This window comes from Rhinopithecus roxellana, chromosome 4 (assembly GCF_007565055.1).
Source record: "Rhinopithecus roxellana isolate Shanxi Qingling chromosome 4, ASM756505v1, whole genome shotgun sequence".
Taxonomy (NCBI): Eukaryota; Metazoa; Chordata; class Mammalia; order Primates; family Cercopithecidae; genus Rhinopithecus; species Rhinopithecus roxellana.
In genome coordinates, this window is record NC_044552.1 from 104,345,078 (window position 1) to 104,365,726 (window position 20,649).

Here is a 20,649-nt window from a genome sequence, read left to right on the forward strand (position 1 = left end):
TCCCGCTGGGAGGACTATAGTGACTGACACTCGCGAAGACGAGGCGCTTCCAGCAGCCGCGGGGCTGCGCGGAGGAGTCCCCTCGCGGCGCAGAGCGCGCCAGCAGCGGCCAGAGCGCGAGATGCGGCGCGCAGCCTCCGGACCGTCCCGGCTGGGAAAACCCACGGGCGGCGCTGCGCGGCGCTGACCCGGCGCGGGTCCGAGGGGTGTGCCCCTGCCCCTCCCGTCTCCACCCCCTCCCGCGCCCGTCGCGCGCCCCTCCCCGCGCCAGCAGCGGCGGCGGCGCATCCAGGGGCGGCGCGGAGCGGTGCGGAGCGGCTAGCCCAGCCCAGCAGCCAGTGCCTGCGAGCTCCGCGGCTGCTTCGGGAATTCACTTTGCTGCTCGTTCGCTTCTCCCTTCCTCAGGCTTCTTCTGATGGCTTTCCGCCTCCGGCCCTAGCCTTTCCTTTAAAAGGAAAACTTTACTGCGATACCTTTTTCCCCTTGGAGGAGAGGATTAAAAGTTCCAAGAACTGGTGACGCCCGTGCCATTTGGGCGCAGGGAAGGTGCTCGGCGGCGGGGTTCCCGGTCCCACCATGTGCACCAATATAGTTTACGAGTGGCTCAAAGCGCTGAAGCTTCCGCAGTACGCGGAGTCCTTCGTGGATAACGGCTACGATGACCTGGAGGTGTGCAAGCAGATTGGGGACCCGGACCTGGATGCCATCGGGGTGCTGGCGCCCGCGCACCGCCGCCGTATCCTGGAGGCCGTGCGCCGGCTGCGGGAGCAGGACGCCAACGCCGCCGGCCTCTACTTCACGCTCGAGCCGCAGCCGGCGCCCCCTGGGCAGCCCGCCGACGTTGTCCCCACCGGCCGCCGGGGGGAGCCGTGCGGCGGCCCGGCCCAGGGCACCCACGGGGACTCTCGCGGCCACACGACCGCCCCCCGCAGCAGGGAGCTGGTGAGCTACCCCAAACTGAAGCTGAAGATCATGATCAGGGATAAGCTCGTCCGTGACGGCATCCACCTGAGCAAGCCGCCGTACTCCCGCAAGGTAAGGAGGTGCCGTCCGGGCGGCCCGGGGCGTGCGGCGGGAGGGGACACGACCCAGCTGCCTGTGCCAAGGCTTTGCAGCCCGTTCCAGGTGACGACGGAGAGGCCAGGAGGCTTTGGGTATCTGGGACCCTCTTCTATGTTCTTTCTGTATTAGCCCATTATTTCTTCCTTCGTGGTGTCTCCAGTGGTTGGTAAGACAAGCCCCCGCATCCAGATGTTATCTCTAACGACCAAAACTCCACATCGTCTCTGGTGCTTGCTTGTCAGGAATCGGACTCGCGCTGCTTTTCCTGGTAGCCAAGGGGAATTCCTAACGCCCTCTGTAATAGTTTTGGGTTTGAAGAGTACCAGAAAAATGATTAATACCTGCATTGCTTTCTACCTTCCTTTCTCTTTTTCTTTTCCTGTTTTGAGTCTTGAGAAACTCCCAAGGGAAATCGGTGAACTCTTCAGAGAGTGGGAAGTCAGGCCCTGCCTTTCTCAATTCCATAAAAAATCCCAGCGCTGCTACAAATTTGAGAAGCGTTACCATTCACATGAGCATTTTAAGGGGAAAAGTGAAGGAAGCACGTGTCAGTCCACTTGAGTTGATTTCCTAAACTCAGGTATACTGGAGACAATAAGGTGCTAAGGACATCGGAAATAATCGGGTCACAGGATGTGCTTCAGAGGTCTGTGCTGTCACCAGTTTGGTTTATTAAGCCAGATAAGATGAAGTAGGTACAACTGTGACTTCCAGGAAGTGTGAGTGAACTTGCATTTGGGAGAGGAGGATCGAGCACAAGTGAACTAAAAGGGAATCCTCTGCACAGGGGGCCGCAGGAAAGGAACCTGAAAGTTCCGAAATGTGGAGTAGGAGCTGGGTAATTAACAGAAAATTGTACTTCACACCAGAGCTCTGCTTCTAGCTGCGAATCTGTTCGGTTTAGGTTTCTAGCTTGGGCGGCTGTCAGAGTAGAGGGTCCTAACTTGATAGAGAAGTAGATAGCACAGGTAACCCTCAGGGTTGCAGAAGGTGCACAGGAATATGAGCACCTCAGCTTAAAAATCAAAACTTAGAAGAGCCCAGAGAGAAAATGATGGCAAAGATACTCAGTTGGTGGGCCACATAAACCCAACTCCCTAATAGGAAATGTGGTTAATCTTAGTGTTGTGTGGGCATCTTGGGCCCTGGTAGTATTGCTGTAGAATCTTAAGTAAAGGCCGTAATGCCTGGACTTAAGGAAGTTCAAGGGAAAGCTTTGTAAAGAGTAGATAACAATACCTAAGGTAGATGGGAATAAGGGGTTTAATATTATCTACTACCTTGCAGGTACCATAGGCAATTCAGATAACCTGCTTGACCATGTTAATTGGTTTTTTTAAGGAGGATACAAAGAAGGCAGGTTAGGAGGACAGAGTGCTTCAAATTAAACACATGTTCCGGTTACCCACTCTGACTGTGCCACCGATGTGTGCGCAAAACAGGAAAGGAGAGAACACTTTTCCCAGTCAGTTGCCTGTATGTAGGAGTTCCATGTGTGTCTAGTGTGGACAGAGAGATCGGGTCATGAGTATGAAGGCTTGGTCCTGGACACAGCAGGTCAAAGGAGATCAAAGCCCAGTTACATGTTTGTTATTAGCATCCCAGGAAGTAAGGTGGGCTTAGTCTGAGAGAATGTGAGTACCTGGGCACTTGGTGAGGACATAGTTCAAGTCCTGGCAAGAAAGGTAATGCAGAAAGCAAAGTGTGTCACTAGAGCTTGCTTATTCTTCAGGAAAAGTGCTGTGTAATGGGGTGGAGAGAGCAGGGACACTGTGGGCTGGAGATGAGAAGGGTAAGCTTGAATTGACACAGTTTAGTTCTGATTCTTAAAGAGCCAAAGACAGACCTACATATCAAACTTAGAGGCTGGAAAGGATGTTGAGGTGATTAAATGTCAGCACATAGGCTTTGAACTGTGGACTCCTGCCTTGATCAGTGGGTAATATGGTAGTGCATTTGCATAAGTGCAGTTTACATAAGAAAATGCCAAGTTGCATTGCAATACTATTTACTTTCCAGGGAAATAATTACTTCAGTCAACTTTGCTTTAAAATAAATCCCATAGCAATAATGCTTGATAACAAAGATATGCTCCTATTCACTTTCTATACATATTTAATTCTCCTCAAACTGATGGAAGAATAAAATAGAAACAGAAGTGTTTTCATTATCTCCTTCACTGATCCTTGAGTTGGGGACCACAAAAAAAACTGGCGCTGACAAACTTTATTGTAAGAAAGAGTAACACACAATGAAATAGGCATTAACATATAATTAATGTATATAATTAGTGTACACATATAATTAATATACATATATAGCAAGCTGAGCCTACACATGTTTAGTACCAGATCATGTTGATCATTCTGGATTTGTTGCTTGTATGTGCATTGCCTCTTAAGTTTTGGATTTTAAATTATTGAAGAATTTGTTTTCTGATGTAGCTAGTTTCTTCATGAGCAGTGCTAGGACTTTTTCTTTTCTTATATGATCCACATTCTAATTTCTCCACTTTCCTTGGCTTTATCATGCTCAAATGTGTAGTATTTTGTTTGTTTGTTTGTTTGAGATGGAGTCTCACTCTGTTGCCCAGGTTGGAGTGCAGTGCTAGGTCTCGGCTCACTACAACTTCTGCCTCCTGGGTTCAAGTGATTCTCCTGCCTCAGCCTCCCAAGTAATACCTGGGATTACAGGTACCTGCCACCACGCCCAGCTAATTTTCGTATTTTTAGTAGAGGCTAGGTTTCGGCATGTTGACCAGGCTCATCTTGAACTCCTGGCCTCAGGTGATCCAGCCGTCTTGGCCTCCCAGAGTGCTGAGATTACAAGAGTGAGCCACCACACCTGGCCAGAATGTGTAGTATTTTTGATGTGCATTTGGAATTCTGCTTGGTGGAGTGGGCTTCAATCCCCTTTGCAGTCATTTGCATCGATGATGCCTATGATTTTGTATTTTGCTGAGATTTTTAGATGGCTTGAAAGTGAATTATGCCAAAGATTATCGAGATAGGGAGAGTGAGTCTCTTACAAAGGAAAGTAAGTTGAGGGGTCTTCCCAAGAATCACCTGAAAGGATTGTAGGATTTGATCCAGTAATGGTCAAGGTTATGCGATTTAGGGATCAGTGAGTTAAAACATAAATGAAAAGTAAATTTTCTTGTGTTTTCCAAAGGGAAGTCTATAGCTTTGAAAAAACAGGAGCTTAGAGAGAGCACCAGGCTTGAAATCAAACATCATTGGAAGAGTTCCTCTTTTGCCCTGTATGTAGCTTCTCTGACTGCTGTGATTTCTACCTTTGTGAAATGGAGATAAAATAATTTTTTACCAAGCTTCTCTATGTCAGGCCTTCTGCTGTACTCCAGGTTGCTGTGGTTGGCAGGATGTGAAAGCTCTGCCCTCTGGGAACTTAGCATCCAGTAGGGAAGACTTAAAATGGAATGAACAATAATGATAATGTGTGATGACTGATTTGATGAGAGGTATATGATACCATGAACAGGTGTATCCAACCCAGTTTGCAGGGATTGGGCACCATCTCAGTTTTTCCAGAACTGACCCATGGCCTGAGTACTGACGGTTGAGCAGATTTAGCCTGAAGAGGAGCAGGGTCTTAAGGGGAAGAGTGTTCTCAGCAGAGAACAGTGTGTGCAAAGGCCAGGAAGGGGAGGAAGTTTAGCATCAACAAGAATGGCAAGGAATTCTGTCTGGTTAAAGCACTGAGTGCCTGGAGAAAGTGGCAGGAGATGGAGAGGCAGACGGCGGCCAGTCTTGGGTGGCCTAGAAGTCATGTTAAAGAATTTGGAGTATATCTTGTGAGCAGAAGGGAGCTATTGACACATCCTGACCAGAGGCAAGCCGAACACTTAGGAGATCGTTGCAGTGTCAGGAGAGAGATGCTGGTGGCATGGGCCACTTATGACCGTAGGGCAGGAGCAATGGAAGTAGACTTGACAAAACTTAAATGATTGTTTGGATGACAGGGTGGGAGGGGAGAGGGGTTGGAATGACACGCAGATTCCTGGTTTAGGATTGTGCTGTGATGTAGGAGACCCAGGAGAACAGCGAGTTTGGGAGAGAAAGATATTGTCCTTCAGGTTGAAACATATGGAGTGTGAGATGCCTGTGGAATGTCCCTACATCACACACAGCACACTGCAGCTGTGACTACAGATGAGCAGTAGAGGGAGGAGCCGTGGGGAACAGCAGGATTTCAGACACGTGCAGAGGAAGAGAAAGCTCTAAGGGAGGCTGTAAGTATATTTTATTTTCTAGCAGACTCGTCAAAGCAAAAGGGAAGCTCTAGGGTAAATAGCATGGAGAGACTGACAAGGGTAAACAGAGGGTAGGTGGAAAGCAAGAGGAAGTGGTGTTCTGGAAGCCACTGGAAGCAGTGATGTTTCAAGGAGGAGGGACAGGTCAGGAAGTCAGATAATGGTCAGGTAGGACAAGAACCAAATCACTTCATGGGAAGTGGTAACCATGCCATCGGTTACCTTTGCCACAGCAGATTTGGATGATGGGACCAGTGGGTACAGACAGGGATGACCCACAACTTTGAAACCAAGTTTGATGAGAAGACAGAACTAAGGTTACAGCTGGAGGAAGAAGGGAGACTTTGTGTCAAGGGAAGGGTTTTGTGGGTTTGTTTGTGTTTAGGATGAGAGAATCTGGAGTATGTCTGAGTGTTAATGGTAAGTAGCCAGAGAAAAGGAGATGCTGGGGGACAACCCAGGAGACCAGGGTCCTGGAGGAGGTATAAGGGAATTGTGCCCAGGGCACATAAGTGAAGGGAGCATTCACTTCTGCTTCCAGTGGGCAGGGAACTTCTCTTCCAGGTCAAGGGGAGGGAAGAAGAAGGGGTCAGGAGACTGGGACCTTTGGAGTCCTTACACCAAAGAGCTCTCATTTCTCTTTCTGACTGAGCAGTACCAGTGAGGGAGGAGATGGAAGGATTAGAGGTTTAAGGACAGCATTGTATTAATATAGAAATGTTCGATGTTGTGATCTAGTGGAATCCTATACATTCCATCATGTAATGTTTAGATATGGTCATAAACATTACATGATGGAATGTATAGGATTCTAAGTACGCACACACAGAAGGAATGCTCACCATTCACATATTTGTGCATGACATTTTGTTGAATTCCATCATGTCTGGCAGTGCTTATAGGGCTGTGGCAGATGTGAAGGGTATGGGGCTGTAAATATATTTGTCAAAGCAAAAGGCAGGCTGTAGGGTAAATTGTGTGGGGGAGGCAGTCTAGATTTTTTCACTGAAAAGTTGCTCCTTGCCACATCTACCAATTAAAATTGTTTGAGTTAGTATAGCATTATTTAATAGTTTTGTAGGAGTGTTCATCTTCATTCATACCCTTAGTGTGACTTTTATGAAGTAACAAGCATCACATACTAAGGCTATTTATGGATATTCTAGAGAGATGGCCTGGAATGAAGGGATTTGGAGAGACAGAGGTAGCAGGAAGGTTTCTGTCACTGGGGCCAGGGTAAAATATTTAGAAAGGAGAGAGACAGATTGGCAAAGATGTGCTTGTGTCCTTTGGAGTTTTGTCTTGCATGTTGGCAGAAGCTGAAATGGCAATAAATATTCTTCCTCCCAAGAATTCCTTCTGCCCTCATGACATTACTAGGGACAGATTGGAAGCTGGAAAACTTCAACTGTCTCCAACTCAATCAGTGTCCTCAAATATCCTCAACCTGTATCCTTCTAGGTTTTTGTTTTGTTTTGTTTTGTTTTCAGTGGCTGATTGGAACACTGTGGAAAAAAGTGGGGGCCGGAAGGAGACAAGAGCTTTGATGGTGTGGGAACATCTGCCTTTGTGTGCTCCTCACTGTTTACTGCCTGTGGAGTTTCCACATAAGTGGACCATTAGCCAACTGCCTGTCCACTCATCCATCCATCGATTTATTAATCTATCCATCCGTTCTTCCATTTATCCATTCGTCTCCCATCCATCCATGCATTCATCCATCCATCCATCCATCCATTTATTCATCCATTCATTCTTCCTTCCATTTATCCATCCATCCATTCATCCATCCATCCTTTCATTTACCCATCCATCTCTCCATTCATCTATCCTTCCTTTTATCCATCCATCCATTCCTCCATTTATCCATCTATCCATCCGTCCTTCCACTTAACAAATACTGAGCACATGCCATGTGCTAGGCTTTAAGATCAAGATTGCAAGGAGCTAGACAGACATGGTCTCTGCTTGTATGTGGAGGCCTAATCCAATGCCTGACATGTAGTAGTTGCACCATATCAAAGTTGAATATTATTTCTGCAAACATGAAGGATTGGAGAATGTTGCACTTGTGTTTATTTCAAATGTTAAAAGAAATCAACTCTGATTAAAACTCAAGTAAAGGTAATGAATGATGAAATTACAGATCAAAATGTTTATTCCTCAAGGGTTAGTGAAGAAGAACTGGGAATGAGAATGCTACTCCTGTAGGACATTTTAAAAGAAGACCTCTTTCTGCAGCATGGCCAGGACTAGGTGAAGCAAGTGAGACGACACCAAGGACACAAAATTGAAGGAGCTGCTGATTCTCAGGCTCATGCAAGCCCAGGCTTGACTAGATGGCTGACCACCATTAACAAAATAAATTAGTTACTGTGAAATATTAGTTATTAAGAGGTGTTATAGGCATTCCTCAAATCATACACCAAGTCACCTACTCTTCTATGCTTAATACCTGTCCTCAAGAGCAATGTGCTGACAACCATATCAGTGCCCATCTCCCAGACTAAGAAAACATGACTTCTGTGAGCCATGGGAGCCCATGGAATTCATTTAAGTAAGAATGGTACTGCTTTCTGCTGACACTGTAGTGTAGTGGTTCAGCGCAACAGGCTCAGAACCAGATATCACAGTTCAAGTCCCAGCTCTGCTCCATACTAGGCCACTGTTGGCTCCTCTGTGAAATATAGGCAAAACTAGTGACTGCCACATAGGGTTGTTATGGAGATGAGATGAGCTAACACTCATGAACTTATTAGATCGACATTTCTATGTATCCTAGAACTGCCATAAAAAGTTCCACAAACTAGGTGTTTAAAACAATAGAAATGTGTTCTTTACAGTTCTGGAGGCTTTAAGTCCAAGATTAAGGTGCTGTCAGGGTCTTGCACAGAAACCCTAGAGGCCTGCACTGTGAGTCAGCTCTAAGGCCCAGCAAAGGCTTTAAACAGCATCCATGTCTGCCACTGTTACTTCAAGTACCTTTGGATCTGCTGGATCATATGGCCCAAGTGGCAGAGCAGCTTGCACGACAACCTGGACCAGCAGAACCTTCTTTTTTTCTGGCTCCAGTCAAAATTAGCAGCTTTGGGGTCACTCAGTAAATAGGTTTTTGTAGCACACCCAAATGAGGAATATGTTGTTTTCAAAATTCAACGAGGCTCACTGGATATTATGCATCCTTCTCGGTTGTAGGAAAAGCCATATGCAACACCTTATTCTTCATCTTAGAAGGGATATCTTGATTTGCCCCACGTCACTGGACCCCTGCAGTTTTCACTGAGGTAGAAAGTCCCTGATTTTTTGTCAGATTTATTTTCCACCTTCTGACATGCAAAGTAAGTCTAAAGTAACTGCTTCATTTCAATCACTAGATCCAAACAGCATAATGTCATCAATGTAACAGACAGCAATGATGTCTTGTGGAAGAGAAGGGCAATCAAGGCCCCTGCTGGCTAAGTCATGGCATAGCACTGGAGAGGTGAGGTACTGGAGGTGGGACAGTGAAGCTGTATTGCTGGCCTTCCAATTGAAAGTAACCTGCTTCTGGTGTTCTTTACTAATAGGTGTTGAGCGAAAAAGAAACATTTGCCAGATGAACAGCCGGGCTGTAAGCACTCACCTGTGGTAGCTCCTCTGTACGTGGGTTTGCTTGGACATCTCAGTCTCCATCATAGTGGCCATGTGTCAGCTGTGTACAGAAGGGTCTGCTGACCCAGATCTTATTCCTAATGATAGGGGTGTTTGATGATAAATCAGTGGTAGATTTTTGGTGGAAATCATACCCAGTCATTCTTGTGTACTGGAGGATGGAATAACAAAAATGATTTTTAAAATATAAACATTTCAAAATTTAGATATTCAAAATTAGGTAATAATCTTGAAAACAGTCACTTGGAAGATCACAGTGTTGCTGTTTCTGTGTTGCTGTTTCTCAGAACATTTCTAGAGCTCTGATGTCTCAGAACATTCTTTGGAGTATCTTCAGTGGTGGCAAGCCTTCATTCTTATCAGATAGATCTGGTTTGGGGTAAACACCTAAAGTAATTTGGAGTCAAATCAGGCAGTTAAGAGTGATGACATTCAGTAAAGTGTGAAATGGAAAATGTAATCTTGGCAACAAATTAATGAGGTTTTTTTTTTTTTTTTTTTTTGGTATGACTTATAGAATGGTTTTCAGATTTTATGATATTTATACTCTGTTTCCCTAGTTTAAAACACTTAAAAAATGCTCTTAGTGGGTATCCATGTTTGTAAATATGCAAATTCCTCCAAAATACTTTTCAAAACACAAAAGTCAATTCCCCATGTATTTGCAAAGAGCAAGGTACCTGTTATGGTCTCTCCAGACGGAATTTTAGTGTAAAGGTGTCTGTGACCCAAAAAGGGAAGAATTAGGTAAATCGTGCATGGATGTCAGTAAACTGTGTGGCACTTGATGGAATAATCAGGATTTGGATAGTGTAATGGTGTTTTTAGGGCTCTTCACTTGCTGGTCCTTCTGTTCGTAGAAAGCCCTCTACTGTCTACCACCTTATCAAATCATAATGTAATCATAGCTGTGCTCATTCTTTCCTCCCCACTCTTGAGTGAAAAAAAGGTGCTAAAGGCAGGAGTGGCAATATTAAGGCTGCCCTCAAGACCTTTGTCTGTTCTTCAGTAGTTATCTAAGGCATATCTATGAAAAATAAGATAGAAATCAGAACTCTATAAATAGATAAACATGCAATTCTCTTCAGATTCTGTTCAAGTGCTCAGATTCATCAGAAATATGTTCTGAAACTAATTTTCCTGAAGTAAGGTGAGTCAGATGACATGGACTTGATCAGGGTTGGTCCCAGAAATAAAGAAGGCCTATCCTGAGGTGAAGACACCCTGAAGCTGAAAGAACACTGTCCAGGGTGGAATAAAGTACACTGGGAACCATAATTGATGGCACACAGCTTGTCAAGGTTATAGCGTGTGCAGAACTAGAAACAACATCACATTTCTGGCTATGGAAAAGGCTTGTTATTACTATTAATGCTACTAGTGTTGAGTTGAAAGGTTTTTATCAGTGATTTTCTAAGTTTTATGAAAAAATGTTCTTTCAGATCAGCCACTGGTTTGGACCTGGGGAGGCCTGAGAAGAGTAGTGAGGGAGTCCCCATTTTTAGTCAATATAAAAACTATTAAGGGCCAATAACTGTGGATCACGCCAAAAAGAATTAAACATACAATCTGTCTTACATAAAGACTAAGTGACATCTAATAGTTTAAAGATATTTCATTACTGCTTCTAATTGAAATAAATGGTCTGATGCTCTCTAAAATCTTACTGTTACATTTCCATAAAGTTAAAAATGCAAACAAATAAGACCTCCTTGATTTGGAACGTGTCAGAAAGATAAGGAAAATGATTGGCATGTATTCTTTATTTAGCAAAGTTGTAATGCACACATTGGACAAATTTAAAGATGTTTTTCCCCTAGGATATAACGTAACTCTATAATAAGACTAGAGATATACCTACTGCATTTGATACCCAAAATGCATCATTTTTTAATACCTTCACTTTTATATGAAAATTTACTTTAAGTAATAGTCATGTAATAATACACAGTAATTATTATTGTCCTCATTCCTTCTTTAGTTTTAAAGCAATTAATAATTAAAGGAATACGTTTTAAAGTATTAAAATTTAGTAAAAATATTTCATCTGCAAAATAGAATTCGCATTTACCAAACTCAAGTATTGCACCTTGCAGTTTGTATTGTTTCACTGTTTTAATTTTTCAACACAAATAAAAACTTCAAGTGGTCACATAAGAATAAAAGAATTAATGTATCACAAATTTTGTTTGCTCATTTTTACAGATCATGGTGTTATTGTTTATTTCAAATTGACTGTTTAACTCAAGAATATGTAGTCTCATGGGGGAGACAGGGCAGCTTTACAAAACTTACTCTTGAAAAGTACTTTTTTTCCAAGTATGTGGGTTGGGGGCCTCTGAATTAACTTCCATGTAGAATACAATGCTTATTAAAGGACAAGTAAGATGCTAATTTGAAGCTTATACAAACCATGAAAACTTAACATGCAGCAATTAGCATTTAGGCCAACAAGAGATTTTTCAAGGTGAAGTGTTTTATCACTGACATTGTTTAAAACTGTCGGCAGGACATGTTCATAATAAAAAGTTTTGTTTTTAAGGATTCCTTTATTCTTATAACTGGAGTGACCCTTCCCTCTGCCTGGTCCTTGCAAGATACAGAGAAATGTGTTCACTTTAAGAAAAGTTTCTGTATAGTGGTGCCAATATCTACCTCACAGAGCTGTGGTATGAATTAAATGGGATAATACTTATGAAGTAGCTTTGTAAAATTCTAAGATAACTTTATAGATTTTTTTTTTTTCGAGATAGAATCTCACTCTGTTGCCCAGGCTGGAGTGCATTGGCGTGATCTTGGCTCACTGCAACTTTTACCTCCAAGGTTCAAGCGATTCTCCTGCCTCAGCCTCCCAAGTAGCTGGGACTACAGGTGCCGCCACCACACCTGGCTAATTTTTGTATTTTTAGTAGAGACGGTTTCACCATGTTTGTCAGGCTGGTCTCAAACTTCTGACCTCAGGTGATCCACCTGCCTGGGCCTCCCAAAGTGCTGGGATTACAGGTGTGAGCCACTGTGCCTGGCCAAGAACTTTATAGATTTTAAGTGCCTTTACTGATAGTGAGTAAACCATTGTGTTTATAACAAAATTCGAAAACTGTTTCTGTTAAAAAGCAAACACATTGTATTGAGAAAATTTGGAGAACAGTGAAACAGATTGATAATTTTAAGTGGCCTATATTACAATTTGTGACATTATGCTATATTTCTTTAAAAATCATTTATGTGTCAGAATACACAAAACTAGTATCACAGTCTAAATGGTTAAGAGTCAGGCTATTTTTTGTCAGCAGATGTCATTTGAAAAATGATTTTTTCCTAGCTTTATTAAGGTATAATTGACAAATAAAAACTATATATTTTTGGTGTGCAGTGTGATGTTTTGATATTTGTATACATTGCAAGATGATTAAATCAAGCTAGCTTATCCATTACCTCACATACTTACATTGTAATGATGAGAACATTTGAGATATAATCTCTTGGCAGTTTTCAAGTATACAACACATTATTATTAACTGTAGTTCCCATGCTGTATAATAGATCTCAGAACTTATTCATCCTGTCTAATTGAAATTTTATACCCTTTAACCAACATTTTCCCATTCTCCTTCCCTTCTGAAAAGTGATTTTAATACTAATACATATTCAGTCTCAAGTTAACACCATAATTAATTTAAGCATATCCTTATTGGCCTGAAATTTTACCCGTGTTACTAATAATTCTTTTTTTATTATTTGAAAATGTCATGTTTGAGAAGTGGCATTTCATCATTCTTTGAATTACATTTCTTAGATTACCAGTTCACATAGTTTTATATTTGTGGCTTTTTATGTATTGCCTGTTCATGGTACTTGCTTCTTTCTTCTACTGGTCTTAGACCACATCTTGTTGCTTTGCAAGAGCTCTCTATGGATTCAAGAAAACAATTATTATTTCATACACGTTGCAAATATTTTCCCAAGCATAAGAATGTAACTTACCAGAGAATTTTATGAGTATTTTTTAGATGTCCATAAGTTTAAAATTCTTGTATTTTCTACCTTTTCAGTAATGTTTTAGCTATTTCTTTCAAACTGGAGAAATAGAGAGGGTGCAGTCTCAGACAGAATTGTCAATTCTTTCTTTACTGTTTGCTTGAATAAGTTTAGTTTTTGTAAACCTGAATTGCCTCATCTATAAAATGGGTGTAATATTACTTATTAAGGCTATTGTGAGGAATCAATAAAGCAGTATGTAAAGGGCCTCATATAATGCCTGCCACACAGTAATCACACAGAACATCTGACTCATATTTATGATGTTATACATAACTTTATGATTTTGAAGTGATTCTCAGTGTGACGACCTTATCTTAAATTATTAGTTCATTTCCTTGCCATTCTGTGGAGACATAGTTGTTCTTGTCATAATTTTAAAAACTTCTTTAAATAACAGGAACTACAACTTGTTTTTACTGTCACAACCATTAAAAAAAATTTGCTCAATTTGTCATTTGCCTTTTAGTTTTCTTTATTTAATTAGAGAAAACAGATCTTCTTTTGTGTTTGCTTTTATCTTTACAAATCTTTTCTCTAGTGCAAAATCCATTAATTTTCACCCATATCTCCCATTAATATTTTGGTTTCATTTTTACATGTAACTTTCTAATCTGTCTAAATTTATTTTAGTATGTGATATAAGGTAAAGCTCTATTGTTACAAAATTGCACACACATGATACTCTCATCTCCTACTTTGCAGGAATTATAGCTCTTATTTCTTTCTTCTAGTGTTATTGCATTGGCTAGAATTTACATAGCCATGTTAAATAATAATGACAACTAGGTATTCTTGTATTTTCCCAATTTTAATGGAAATACTGAAAGTATTTTGCAATTATCTTGCTGCTGGCTATCAGTTTAACATAGTTTTCATGACTATATTAAGGAAAAGCATTAAGGAAAACATCCTTCTTTTCCTAATTTTGTAGGAGTTTTTATTGGGATTGAATATTTAATCCTATGAAACATCTTTTAGGCAACTTAAAAATAATCAAGAGCTTTCTAAACTGGGCCCATTATTGTGATGTATTAATATTACATTAACAGATTTCCTAGTCTTAAACTATTTTTACATAACGGAGAAGAAGTAAAAAATGAAACAATAGCTTTTAAAGAAAGCTGAGTGTGAGATAAGAAATTTATAATAATCTTACTCCAAGACCATTATACATTCTTTTACACTATTGTATATCTTTTCTTTCATGATAAATGTTTGACATTTACCTTCAGTTGTGTAACCACTTCGATGATTGTTGTCATGATATCATTACAGTTGATTTCCTGCCAATAACTTTTTGGAAGTTTCAGTCTCTGTCTAGACAGGTACATGAGGCAGTGATAGCAGTGGGGCATGGAGACCAGCACCCCCGTTGCTCAAAAGGCAACAGCCACATAGTTGTGGGTAAAGGTTTCCTTTTCTGGCTTTTGCAGACATTCTGTTTTTGAACCAGGGGACAGAGACTGTGAGAAGGCAAGGAGTTAACTTGAATCTCTACTGATTTTACTGTTTTCACAGTAAAGAGGGTTTATTTTCCTCAGTGTAGTTCAGGAAATTCCTCCCAGGATCTGGAATTCTGTTCTTCTTTTTCATCCTCCACTCTTCTACTCGCCTCCCCCTCAATCCCCCATAGTCGACTCCCTTCCTGCTCCCACCCCACCCCAGACATTTTAGTGAAATATACACTTAGGAGCTGCTTGCCAGATGCCATGTCAAATTGAAAACCCTTATAAAAGAAATTGAAATGACAGTCATTCTAATTTGAATCATGGGCTTTGCATAGAAACAACAACCCAATGTGTAACACAGAAAATTGAAAATTCTACAAGAAATATTACTATAACAAATCCTTGATTTACGTTTAAACATTTATTGACACATCAAATAGGTGGATTTTTTTAAAAGGTCATTGAAGCAAGGATTAAGAACAGGGTACAGGAATCATATTTTCTGGAGAACATACCTCAACTGGGTGCTAAACTCAGCGAGTTTGCAGAAATGGATGCACCCAACACTTTCCAAGGTAACCATCAATCATGCAATAAAGATAGAGCCACTTTAAACAACCATGTATCAATACAGAATGGAACACTGCTATATTAAGACATGCTCCTCTGGGAAGTTCTTGATTGACAAAAATAGTACTGTGTTAAGCAGCAGCAGCATTTTCATGGCCAGAAAGTAATAAAACTAAAGATGAGCTTTATGAAGAGAAAATATTTCACATAAAAATCTGTGGAGTCATTCTTAGGACTTGCTTCCTTCAGGATCAGGTTAAGGGGGCAAAATGTGAAATGTGAAAGTAGAAACTGATAATTTGCTAATTTGTTAATTACCCACACAACTGGTCTTATAGTCACTGTCATTTACAGGCATCTGAAGAAAGGATGGGATAGTTGCTGCCTGGGATCACACAAACTCACTCTATCTCTGGCTTGCTTAGGCTTGTACAGTAGGAGCAAAAATCAGGATATTCATATTGAACCCATTATAGATTAGAGTTGAGCCAGAGAGTATGCGAGGAATTTGCTCTTTGAGACCTACTTCATTACAGAGAGGTGGTAGAGAGTCGGAGTTAGGTTGGTGACATTAACTTTTCAGTTTTATTGCAGTGTCATTTTAAGTCAGGGATTTTACTGCCACTTTTTGGCATAGCAGTTTGGGCTAGTATATTTCTCTCTTTGTTAATGTGACCCTTCTTGTTGATATACTTACCTTGAAAAAGGTGGCAAATTGACTCTTCTGCTCTTCTTCTGATCACTTCTCCAAACACTATGGCATGACCCATTTGACCTGCTCTCCGACAGCCAGTGTGATATTCTTGATCATCCCCAACATAGCTGGTTTTGGATGAGCATGATAAATTCTAGTAACAGTGATTTGGGGGGAAAGGGGAAGAGTAATGGTTTTTTTGTTTTTGTTTGTTTGTTTGTTTTTTGAAAACAGGCAAATTGTAAAAGCAAGAGCTCCTATAATAGTGAACTGAAGCTTTATTCTGAAAACCTTTTCATCGTGTTTTGATTTCATTGATTGTAATAATTAGACTTCTTCTTCGTTTGGCTATATGTTAATTAGTCACGGATATGTCTGCCATTCCTTTTCACATCTGGAGCAGACTTCTCTGCTTGCTTGAACCACCTCCCTCCTTCTCTCTGGAGTTTAGAAAAGTAAAATATTGTTTTCCATTCACACCTAGATTCACTTTTTAAATAAGACTTGCAGAAGTTGGGAGAAGCTTCGTGCTGTTGGTGGTCTCGTCAGCTATATTAATAACATAAGGAAAAAGCCTTGAAATATGTCAAATCACAGAAACAGTAGTGAGTTTATATTTATTATCATTTGTGAAGAGTGCTTTACCACAGTATTTCATTCAATCCTCACAGCAAGTTCTTAAGGTTGAGATTGTTTTTCCCATTCCTGTTTTATACACAAGGAAAATGAGGCTTAAAGAGCTTAAGTAACTTACACAAAGTCACATAATTAGAAAATTTCGTTTGAAGGCCACATGTACTGACCTCAGAGCCCATGGTTCTCATAACTGCAATTTCTCCAAGAAACATTGTTTTATAAGATTTGGCAACTGCCTGTTTCTCTGTTGGTGAAAAGTAGGTATGATATAGGGAGTGGGTATGTCTTAGAGATTTTTATTAAAAAAAAAGTAAGACTTAGCAGCCTGTGCCCTCAGGAACTTGTGGCAATAACCGCTCAATCAGTAGGGTTTACATTGACTGTGGTAAGTAGGATGAGTAGCTGTGGGGACCTGTCTGCGTGGTTCATGGACTGGGCATCTAGTATGACAGGAAGGAAGATTTTCATGGAGGTGGTGATGGTGTGGCTGACCCATGAAGATGTGTGTTGGAGACAAGTGTGTCATCAATTTGGCCAGCCTGGAGTGGGAATACATTTTTAAAAGTCTGTAGAACACTAATACATGGGGAAATAAGAATAGACTGGAATCTGTGGAAATGGTATTTAATCTTTTAGTAAACTCTATTAATTGATATCCAAAGTATTAGTAGCTAGAGGTTACAAGGGTAATGACTAACTTTTCCCACTTGTGACTTGGCATTGTTGTTACTGGCAATGGAAAGGCCAAATTTAAATCACAGTCATCAACCTTCTAAAGAGAGTAGTTCAGAATTTAATCAAGGTGTGAGCTATGGGGGTTGGTTACTATGTGAGCAAAATCAACACCTATGTCAAAAAGTCTGATGAAGAGAGAAGCCTTTGCCAGTCAGCATTAGGGAGGCACTGGTTACTGCCAATGTCCCTGAATGTTCTTGACCAGTTCTGCTTCTTTAGCAGGATCAGTCTGTTGATGTGTTCACATACAAGAAGAAAAGCACAACCAAGAAAGCCAGCATGCCTTCTGGAAAGCTAGATGGTTTCATGGTGGTGACATCAATCTCCAAACTAATCTTCAATTTCAACAAGCAGCAGGTATAGGCCCAGCCTTCTGGCCATTATCTTTGCATATACCACAGAGACCACACCTGGCTGCCTTTTGAGACTTCATCAGTGTCACCTACAACCACACTCTTCATAGAGCTTGCTAGAAATGAATTCCTAGGGCAGAACTCAGACATGATGAACTGGGCTTGTTGCAATTCAACTAAAAAGCATGAATATGTGCAGAAGGAATGGGAGCAGTGTTTTGCAGGGAAAACACTTTAAAACTGGAGTTTTATAGGCTTAGATTTGGTGAGTCTCATATTTGTGTTTAGTAGTGCATTTTAGCCTATTATGTGATTATTAATTAATACTGTTACTTACATTTTGCAAATATTAATTGAGCATCAAGAATGTGCAAAGCACTGTTAGGTGTGATGGGGGAAATTCAAAGGTGACAATAGTATGAATGTGCCCTAATGGAAATTATAGTCTGGAGAAAGATAAACACTCACACATCCACAGATCCATCCATTCATAGAAATATGTGTAAGTAAACATAACATTTCAGTGTGATATGAATGCCAAAATGAAATACAAACCTGTGGGAGCACCAAGGAGAGAACTATTCATTTTGACTGAGGTTTTGGAGTATCTTTCAGCAATAACTGAATGTGGAGGACAGATAGGATTTTACTAGGCAGAGCCACAGTGTGGACTGGGTACTGGAAGCTAAGGGAACTGGACTGTGAACTCCACAGGGATACTGTCCATTTATAAGCTTTTGTATATTCAGCACCTTGCTATAAATATTTATTGAATGAATGCATGCATGAAACAGCATTAGCAAAATCTCAGAGTGGCAAAAGTGCAAGGTATGGATTGGTGAGTGGTCCACTTTGGGTGGCGATAGGATAGGGGACAGTAGTTATGTGGTATAAATGAAGCATAAGGTTGGGCTGAGCTGTTGAGGAACTTCCCTGTGGTACTAATGAGTTTAGAATTTATTCCAGAAACTGGGACCTGTCAGATATATTTGATCTGAAGAATTACCTAACCCTGTTTATTTAATGAAGCTCCTTCACATTTTTACCATTTTTGGATTTCTTTCCCATTCTCTCTTCAGGAGTTCCTAATCTCTTTATCCCTAAGCACCCCTTTTACTGTATCCCACCTTATCCTCCAGCTTTGAAGCTTTGCATTGAAAAGCTTTGCTACATTGCTCCAGTGATAATCAGTTCATTTTCCTATTTTCATTGATCAAAGGCACATAACTCAGTGTACTAGTCCATTCTCATATTGTTATAAAGAAATACCAGAGACTGGGTAATTTATAAAGAAAATAGGTTTAACAGCTCTGGATTCTACAGGTTATACAGGAAGCATGGCAACATCTGCTTCCAGGGAGGCTCAGGGAGCTTTTACTTTCGGTGGAAGGCAAAGTGGTGATCCAACACTGAGTATGGCCAGAGCAGGAGGAAGAGGGGGCAAGGGCAGAGGTGCCATAGACTTTTAAACAACCAGATTTTTTGAGAACTCCCTATACATTTCCAAGGGGGTATGGAGCCAAACCGTTCATGAGAAGTCCACTGCCATGATTCAGTCACCTCCCACCAGGCCCCACCTCCAGCACTGGGGTTTACAATTCAACATGAGATTTGGGTGGGTACACGTATCCAAACCATATCATTTGGCCCCTGGCCCTTCCCAAATCTCATGTCTTTCTCACATTTCAAAATACTATCATGCCTTCCCAACAGTTCCTCAAAGTCTTAACTCATTCCAGCATTAACTGAAAAGTCCAAAGTCTCGTCTCAGACAAGGCTAGTCCCTTTCACCTGTGAGCCTGTAAAATCAAAAACTGGTTAGTTAATTCCAAGAAACTGGGTAATTCATAAAGAAAAGAGGTTTAATTGGTTCACAGTTCTGCAGGCTGTGCATGAAGCATAACAGCATCTGCTTCTAGGGAGGCCTCAGGGAGCTTTTACTCATGGTGGAAGGCAGGCGTCTTACATGGCAGGAACAGGAGCAAGAGAGTGCGCAGAGGGAGGTGCCATACACTTTTAAACAACCAGATCTTGTGAGAACTCACTCACTATACAAGCGGGGAGGCTGCTAAACCATTCATGATGACTCCAACCCCATGACCCAGTCATCTCCCACCAGGCCCCACCTCCAACACTGGGGATTACAATTTCACATGAGATTCGCTGGGGACACAGATCCAAACCATATCACTCAGGAACCGGATAAACCAGCAAGGGTTAAGCATGGATTTAACTGCTGACTGTATTCGTTTGCTATGACTGCCATAATAAAATACCACAGACTGAGTGGCTTCAGCAACAGAATTTTATTTTCTTACAGTTCTGGAGGCTTGAAGTCCAAGATCAAGGTGTGGACAGGTGTGGTTTCTTCTGAGGCCACGTGCCCCAACTTGCAAATGGCCGCCTTCTTACTGTGTCCTCATGTGGTCACCCCTCTGTATCTTGCCTGTGTCCTAATCTCCTCTTCTTATAAGGACACCAGTTATATTGTATTGGGACCCATCCTGTGACCTTATTTTACTCTAATCACCTCTTTAAAGGCCCTGTCTGCAAATACAGTCACATTCCAAGGTACTGGGGATTAGGACTTCAACATATTAATTTTAGGGGAATGCAGTTCACCCCATAAGACTGACCTAAGGAGTTACATCCGTGCTGTACCACCTGACTTAGAAAGTTATGTTGTCAGTGGTTAAGTTAATCCCAGTCACGTGTGGTCGGAATTTGAGCTTGACTCTAACAGCTGATCAAACTAGATTGTTGCCTAGTGAAAGTGGTCTCCCCTAAATAGTTCCGTTTCTACCACATGCAGGAGCAGTCACTATTACAATAGCTTTAAGTAGGCTTGGAAAAGATGAACATAAATCCACTGCATATTTGCATGGCATTTGTTAGAGAATAACCCCCTAAACAAAGGCCAAACAGTACCATTGATGAAATAAATCTCAGACTCCCAATTCACATGGTCCTGACTCCATCACTTTTGATCTGTGTGACCTCAGCCAAATTGCTTCAGCTTTCCCTGCCACTGTTTCCTTATAGATAAATCTAACATAACAGTGTTTCCTCCTGCCTAGAAATGTTCTGAGGATTAAGTCAGAAAATGTATGTAAAGCACTTAGCTTAGTGGTTGGTACATAGTAAGCACTTAGTAAACTATTATGTATTCAGTGTTAGCTTTTATTAAAG

The 20,649-nt window shown here is 41.2% G+C and overlaps 1 protein-coding gene across 1 annotated transcript in view; it reads left to right on the top strand.

Annotated features, from left to right (window-relative positions):
* Positions 1–337: 337 nt before the first annotated feature.
* The window catches only part of SAMD5 (sterile alpha motif domain containing 5), a 61,926-nt gene continuing 41,614 nt past the window's right edge, over positions 338–20,649 (top strand). The window contains exon 1 of the mRNA XM_010386910.2: positions 338–1,035. Within this exon, the coding sequence (XP_010385212.1) occupies positions 577–1,035 (459 nt within the window). The 5' untranslated portion in view covers positions 338–576. The remainder of the gene's footprint in view (positions 1,036–20,649) is intronic.